Source organism: Benincasa hispida, chromosome 3, assembly GCF_009727055.1.
Source record: "Benincasa hispida cultivar B227 chromosome 3, ASM972705v1, whole genome shotgun sequence".
Taxonomy (NCBI): domain Eukaryota; kingdom Viridiplantae; phylum Streptophyta; class Magnoliopsida; order Cucurbitales; family Cucurbitaceae; genus Benincasa; species Benincasa hispida.
In genome coordinates, this window is record NC_052351.1 from 20,641,219 (window position 1) to 20,649,866 (window position 8,648).

At 30.0% G+C, this 8,648-nt stretch overlaps 1 protein-coding gene across 1 annotated transcript; it reads left to right on the forward strand.

Annotated features, from left to right (window-relative positions):
- The first annotated feature begins 5,270 nt into the window (after positions 1-5,270).
- On the forward strand, positions 5,271-7,597 carry LOC120072562 (cyclin-D5-1-like). The gene is made up of 5 exons (XM_039024953.1): positions 5,271-5,925; positions 6,058-6,141; positions 6,230-6,521; positions 6,611-6,744; positions 6,860-7,597. The coding sequence occupies exons 1-5, from the start codon at positions 5,641-5,643 to the stop codon at positions 7,076-7,078; spliced, it is 1,014 nt and encodes a 337-aa protein (XP_038880881.1). The 5' UTR covers positions 5,271-5,640; the 3' UTR covers positions 7,079-7,597.
- The last annotated feature ends 1,051 nt before the right edge of the window (positions 7,598-8,648 follow it).

Consider the following 8,648-nt stretch of genomic DNA (forward strand, 5'->3'; position numbering starts at 1 on the left):
ACAACCTTAACTATCAAACAAACCTTTCCTACCTTTCAATTATTTAATCCCTCAAACACAGAACAAAACAGGAAACTGGAAAATAAAAAAAGCAATTAACAAAATAAACAAAACCTCCCAACTTCAAAAGAATAAATCAAAAGGAAAAATCCAAAAATAAAAATCATTGCCTATTAAATTTCTTTCCCTTCCACCCTAGCCATGCCCAACAACATAACTTTACACGCAAAAGATAGAAAAGAAATTCAGGTATGGAAAGTAATATAAATATATATAGACCTCAGTATAAATTTAAATCATAAACTAATAATTTTAGCATTTTAAACTATAAACTTTTGTAATTATATCAATTTATATCTTTAATTATATTTTGTTTGGATAAACATATACGAAAATAATATATTTTTTCAATTAAATTAATTTACTTAATAATCTAATCAATTTGGACTCTCTTTAATATATATTTTTTTAAATTATTCATGTATCGGTTTAATTCAACAATTTTAAAAAGACTACACACGTGTAAAAAATTAATGCATTGAATATTTTAAATTTAGTTCTAAACCAAGGTCTAAATTAAGTTCACTTTTGTAATTTCATAGTTTAATTGATATAATTATAGTTTCATGATATTTTTCAAAAATTCAAGGATAGTGTGAATTGACCAATTTACAAAAGTTTAGAGGTATAGATTGATTTTCTTTTTGTCCGTGTTCTAAAAATATTTCAAACTTGAATTAATGTGTATGCATATAAATAGTATATTACATCATAATAATGGCTATAAATATAGGAGCATGTTTACACCTTATATATCCATTTACATTTAAATATTCAACCCTACATGAGAATGCATCATTTCAAGTCCAAGACCTTCCACTGTGATATATTATCTTATTTGCAAGTTATTAATAGCTGGAAAAGAAAAAAGAAAAATAAATTAAAAAAAAAAGGAAAAATAAAACCAAGACATCCAACAAACACTTTGATTGGGAACCCAGATTTTGGATCTTGTGTCCGTTGCTTCTTTTCAATTATTATTATTTTTTCCTTCTTCTTTATATTTCAATATGCTATATGCTCTCCTTGCCGAGGATATAAAAAATACAAATTCAGAAAAGTAACGTTGGGAGTTAATTTTAATTCTTGTTCCTTTTAATTTTAATTTATATACTTTTTTACCTTTTTTTTTTTTTTGCAGATTATATAAATGACAAAAATATATTTCATTTATTTAAATGAAAGCCCCCATGTTCTATTTGAAGATTTCCTCTCTCAATGTGGATGAATTGTGAAATTTATTTTAAAATAGTTATAAAAAATATGGTTTTTGTTTCTATTCCAACGGGCATATTTATGCTAAGTTTTCTGAAAAAGATGTACCTCTTAGTTGTTGGACCAAACACACAAACTTTCAAAAAGTAAAAGAAGTGTGCATGGGTTAGTCTATTTTTTCCTTTATGAATTTCAATTCAATAAAGATATTAGACAGAATTATAGAGGAAAAAACACAACCGTTGCTAATATTTCAGTAAATCGATTTTGTTTTTTAAAATTATTGTTGAATAATTTCTAAAAAGTTATTGTGTGCATTAAAATCGTGGTTCTTAAATAACGGAATTTACTTATTCACTATCACCGGTAAGTATGAACTTTTACTTTATCGCATAAGGGGATTTTTACTAGGCAAAATTTCAAAGTGTGACAGATAAACAAGATATATATAAAAAATGTTTGAATATGATGATCATTTGTGGGAAAGATGTGCATAAAAGTATAAAATTTTAAATTCTTGGAAGGAAAAAAAAAAAAAAGAAAATCAATTTTGACCTTCAATTTTAACGTTAAAACTTCCAATTTCTTCAAATTGCATATCAGATATAGATAAACATTACAATCTTAACCTTTTGATTTAAAAAGTATTGCAATTTAAATAACTAACAAGAAAATTTATAAAATTAATTTGTACACTAAATCTATAAAATCTATAAAATTACAGAGAAAACAACATTATAAATAAATATTTTAATCGTTGAAATTTGACAAAATTATTATATATGCGATTAATTTGTACGTTGATCTTAAAAAAAGAAAAGAAAAAAAAAAAAAAAAAAGAGAGAAGAAATAGTGCATAGATCAAAGCTGCAAAGCTTACGGATTTTTTTTATGTTGCCCCTTGTTAAAATTAGTTGGTAAATTAACAAAAATTGAACCGAATATATAAGTTGTTATTTAAATTTATAATTCAATATAATGAACTTAGTTTAGAGTCAACAAATTTATTCCAAATCGATTGTTTTTTTCCCTCAAATTTCACCATTCGAACATATTTTTATTTATCTTTTGAGAATTTTCAAAAATAGAAAAATAAGAAAAACTATTCACACAAAATAACAAAATTTTAATCTTCTTTATCAGTGATAGAAATTTATCATTGCTAAAATTTTATTAATGTTTTTTTAGTACTTTTATAAATAGTTTAATATTTTTTCAATCTATAAAAAAAATCCCTATATTTTATCATAAATAAAAACTATTTTGGAAGAGGTATGAACACTCAATCCCAAATGTCAATGCTTAAGGTCATTCAATTTTGGTGTTTGAGTTTCCCCTATTTATTTCATTTTAATTTCCAACCATTAAATGTCTAGTGTTTATCTAAACTATTTTTTTCCTAAAAAAAGAACAATAATCATTTTAGTTCTTCCTAATAATTGTCAATTGCTCAATATATAAATATTGTAACTAGAAAATAACACGAGAATATATTTAAATTGAAACCACGTAGAATGACTAAAACGAAAACTGTATTAGGCGAGTAGATAATTACGTGACGAAATAACAACAAATATATATATATATAAACACATCTCGAGAATTTAAAGAAAAATAGAGATGAAATGTAAATCCTTTATACACATTGAAGTAGTGGGTGAAATTATGAAAAGTTAAATCCCTTGGTGTGAGAAATAGAATACGAGGCAATTAATGGGGAAAATAAAAATAAAAATAAAAGAAATAAAGGTGAAAAAACACATCGATCGGCCAGCTGCTTCTACATAAGACATTGACCAAAACGACAATGCATCATAGGACTAATTAGTGAGCCCCACAATCCAACAATCAAATTTCAGCAGTAACAAATATTTATACTTCCACTCCCCACAGCTGGCCCTATTTATATTTACCTAATTCCTCCAACCTATTTTTTTTATTTTTTTTTTTTGTTTCTTTTTTCCTCCATTTTTAATTTTTTTTTAAGTTACTATTTACTCCAACTTCAATTATTCTTCATTTATTATAATTATTGTTGTTTTTACAGATCACCCCTCTCCCCTACTATTTTTGTGTGTACAAAATTTTATTCTATATGAGGTTTTTAGAGTTCAATTACCAATTAATTTAACTTTAACATTAATGATCTCTAAGAGTTTTTCAGTCTTTAACGTTATGATTACTTATCATTAACATTTTACACTCCAAATTTCATCTTCAATTCAAAGTCAGCAAAGGTCATCAATTGTCACCTAAATTTTATTTTTATTTAATATGTAAAAACAATGTAGATATATGTTAACATCATAATATAATTAATTATGGAAAGCAATATATATATTTTAAAAAACAACTATCCAAATATTAAGTGAACCATATAACCTTTTTTTTCTGTTAAGATTCAAATTGTATTATACAGCTTATCATTTTTTTATTTTATTTTATTTATTTTATTTTATTTTATTTTTTTTGCAACTAGCAATGCTGTACGAATTATTTAGGACTGGGCCAATAATAGTTTAGTTCAGTATCTCTTCAATTTTTTTTTTTTTCAGATTTATACTTGTTTACATTTATGATATTATCTGTAATAATTGATGAGGTAAATAGTTAAATTATTTGTATAATTTAGTGAATTTGTTAAGATATGATTCTGGTTATATACTTTGAAAATTTTTCGGCCATGTACTTTCAAATGTCCAATTATAATCAATGTACTTTTAAAAAGTCTTAATCTTAGCTCATACGATTAGTTTATTGTATTTCTTGCATGAAAATTCTTATTCTTATTTAACTAATTTTGAAAAAAAATAACTTTTGAGGACTAAATTTAGAATTTATAGAAAGTGCTTGAACAAAAATTGAACGAAACAATATAATATTTTAACCTAAGTAATGTTAGTGTAATTGTTAGTTTGAGTTTTTAAACAGCCATTTTAAGGCTATAATGGTAAGCTTTTGAAATCCTATTAGAATATAGAACATCGTTGATGCAACAGAAAAAGATATTAGACTCAATCCATAACAAGAAAAGGGAAATAAATCACTTAGACGATAATACTCTCCAAAAGAACAAAAGTTCTATTATAAAAATAATCAAAGTCTCATGCTACAATTGCAAAGAAATCAAACAATTAATTAATTAATTCTAACATACTATTTAAACACCAATTAATCTAAATTATAAATTAAATTAAATACTAACTAATATACTAATCACTTATCATCAATTGTTTTCAAAAGATCTCTTGAATTTAAGGATGAATTTTCTTGTTTAGCCATGAATTTGACCTAATACCTGAAACCCACTGCAACAATAATCTAATCCAACCTTAGTGATGTAAAAAAAAAAAAAAAAAAAACTAATCCAGCCTTAAGTTTTTCTTATGAAATTGATTTTAAAATTTGACCGTGATTTCAAATTTGTTCTCTTTAATAGTTTTCATGAAAAAAAGGAAAAAAAAAAAAAAAACCACACCTAACTGAATTTTTAACTGTAAAAAGTTTGTGAATGAGATAGAGGTTAATGTTCAAATTTTACTCAACACAAAATTATTTCTAAATATACGTTTTGTAATTCAGGTGAAGTTATTCTGCAGATGCTGTGATTTTAAACTTGAATTTGAATTTGCCTTTAAGAAAAAGAGAGCAGTGAAGAACGAGAAGATAAAAAAACATCTTATAATTTTCTAAAAAGTTATCTCAACAAAAATCCAAAATTACCATATAATAGTGCCTTTCTTTCATTCTTTTCCACTTAAAAAAAAAAAAAAAAAAAACAATGGGGTAAAATAAAAATTAAAAAAAAAGAAGAACAAGTCACATGCTATGTTTAAAAACGTATACAATTTGTATTTTTTTAAAGGAAAAAAATATAAAAAACATGTAAATGTTATATAGTAAATAATTTTTTTAGTGTAGTACAGAGTAAAGAAAACAGAGTTTATTTATAAGGAAAATGAAAAATGGAGAGGTTCTGTATTGATATGAAAACAACAAAGAAGAAAACAGAAATTGAGGGATTGAATGAGAGAATTGTTGATATGATATGAAGAGAAAAATGGTATGCGATTGAAGATCCAAAAGAACTCTATATCTCATCCGCTTATTTTGGCGGCAACGAAACCGCTATTTTCGCCCGCCTCCCCACTCCCCAAAGTCCACTCTTTTCCCTCTTTTTTCCCTTACCTTCCCCTTCTTTCTCCCCCCCCCCCTTCTCCTCTCTCTCTATTTCCTTTTTTTGCCCCTAAACTCAACTTGGGCTTTCGTGGGTTTACCAGTTAAGCTTCTCTACATAATTACCCACATTCCCCTTTCTTAGATTTTTCTTCTTGTTCGAATGTACAGAGCAGCCGACGCCCAGATATGGGGTACACTACTGACCGTGCTTCTTCTTTCTCTCTTTCCAGTCTTTTGTGCCAAGAAGATGCTTCTTTCTTGACTGACGATGACCATACTGACCAACCCACTTCCCCTTCCGACCCTCTTCCCTTCTTTTTTGCCGATGATGATGATGAGTATTTTGAGATCTTAGTTGCAAGAGAGACTGAGACTGAATCTAGGACCCCTTTGCCCGTTAACGATTCCCCGGCTGCAATTCAGAGCTGGTTGAGGAGTGTCCGATGGGATGCTGTTGAGTGGATTCTTAAAGTTCGTCTTTTATTTTTAACCTATAATTGAACTTCCCCTCTTTAATCGATTTGTGTTTATGGGTTGTTTTTCATTTTCTGTGTTTTTTTTGGGGATTTTATAGCTGGGTTTTCTGTGTGTCTTCTGATTCAGAGTCGGGTACTTTTTGGATTTCAATTTCATACTGCGTATCTATCCATCAGCTACTTCGATCGAGTTTTATCAATCCGTAACCTAGTAAGCAATCTAATCCGTCAATCTGAATGTTGGGTTTTGCCGATCAAGTGTTTGATTAATTGATTGACTGTCTGTAATTGACGAACAGCAAAAGAGGTCGTGGATTTTCCGATTGTTGGCTGTAGGGTGCTTGTCACTGGCTGCTAAGATGGAGGAATCTAAAACCCCTAAGTTATCGAGCCTTCAAGTAGAGGGATTTGATATGGAAAGCAAGGCAATTCAAAGAATGGAACTGTACATTCTCAATACTTTGGGATGGAGAATGAGCTCAGTTACTCCCTTTTCTTATTTGCAGTATTTAATAAGAACGATCTTTGTCGATTCCAATTCACAAGGATTACTCTCTAAAGCTGCGAAGTTTGTAATGGCGACAGTGAAAGGTACCATCCGATCCCCCATTTCATGATTAATTGCTTCTTCGTTTGCAACTTCAATTGATCTGTTCATTAAACTGAGACTTACGCTACAGAGATTAACTTGGTGGATCATAGACCATCTATTATAGCAGCTGCTTCATTATTAGCTTCATCTGATGCTCAGATGACAAGAGAACAACTGGAGCTTAAATTGAAAGCGATAACTTCATTTGGGTCTTTAGAATATGTGAGTTATGCTACTTTCAGATAGTTCGTAATGCATAAATCAGATTTGATGTGCATATCTCGCATTTCTTGTTAGTTTGCTTATTTTCTTCCTGCATTGTTGAAAAATGCAACAGGAAGATGTCTTCTTTTGCTATAATCTGATGCTAAAAACAGAGAAAGAAAACGTGAAAGAAGAGTTAACTGGCACTCCATCGTCTTCAATCTGCACCACCACACCTAATATTGTTGACAACCGTTCTGCTACCTCCGCGTCTGGTACTAAGAGTAAGAGACGACTCACATTTGAGGACTCCAATCCAGATTGTCCAGAGAAGAAGATTCATCGGCCATAGCAAAACGTAGTTTGGTATTAATAATGAGAATCTAGGATGTTTTTCACTCCAACATTGTTGTTCGAGATAAAATTTTGTTGATCGAATGATTGGGGCTCCATTTTTCCAATACCCAATAAAGGATCCAGCAGTGACAGACAAGAAAAATAGAAATAAGGGAGAAGTAAATATGAGAGAAAGGGATAGCTATAGCCTGGAGAAGGGAGAGAAAGAAGAAGAAGATGAAGAAGAAGCTGACCTAGTGCAAGAAAACCATCAAATTCCAAGAGAATGCTTGAAGGTGACTGAAGGTTGTGGTTATTGCTAATGTTTTGTCTTCATGATCACTTGTTGTTGTCACTTGCTCTTTCATTATATTTATTTATTTTTGTTTTAATTCCTTCCATTATTTTTGTCATCATGATCATGAATTTTATTGTTAAGTATCTGTTGCCACCCTACCTTTTGATGGGAGGCTTGGGATGCTTTCCCCTTCTCTTTCAATACACTGGAGCTGAAAAGTTGTGCTTTCCTGTGTAACATTTGAGCCATTTGGTAGAGTACAGCTAACATTAATAAGAATTTTGGAATACCTTTTGATCCACTGTTAGATTCCTCCTTACTCTTTCATCACTTGATGACTCTGAAAGTTGAAGCTAGCTTTGTTTAGACAGACACCATATCTAGTTCATCTATTGAAAGACAGTCCGAGTTTAATATGGCTTGGCTGACTCTATTCTCCTATTTTATGGTCATTAGTCTGTCCTGGTCTCTTCCTTATTGTCATGGAAGTTGAATTAGAAGTTTCTGAAGATGATCCTTATGAGGGTTCTCAAATTCCTTCAATTCAGAAACAGGAAAAGAGTTTTCTGATAAAAGGGAAGTTCAGGAATGTCTCGTCCTACTTGCCGAATGTGACGTTATCGTCTGTCTGGTTATATGATCTGTAGAGAATATGCTTTAGTTGAGAAATTATAGAGGGGGAGGAAGAAAAGGTTTGTTAGCTATTTTGAGTGTGGAGAAGGGCAGGATTGTATTATTTTGGTTGAAAGTTGGTGTTGTGATGCATCCTTTGGGAGATGCATTATGATAATGAAGATGGGACTGTGAGAGATTTGTTTTGGTTGGGATATGGTGGGAGAAGTTAGCCAATGAGATTTCTGACAAAATGGTGTCAGAGGCTCCACATATGATCCCTCTTTTAGTTATGGTTTGTAATGGAAACACTGACAGTGCTTGATGACTACAGAGTGTACTGTTTTTCCCCCATGGGAATGAAAACACAGGCACAGGCAATAGAGGAAATTAAGTATCCACAAAAGTCAGAGAGCCAAACTTCAGTGTTAAGATTCCATCAATACCATTTCCACTCCTAAGTGGATTGCTTTTCTTGTGTTTTTAACCCATCCACATTAACATTGGAGAAAACTAACATGGTGCCGAGTTGTTTTTAAGTCTAGAGCTATTTAGTATCAGTTTGGAATGCGTACTTATTTGGTTGGAGTTAGAGGGAGAGACAGAGAAAGAGGAAACGATGAAGTTTCTTGATAAATGTGCAAAAGAGAGGAGGAGAATATAGAATTTTTTGATA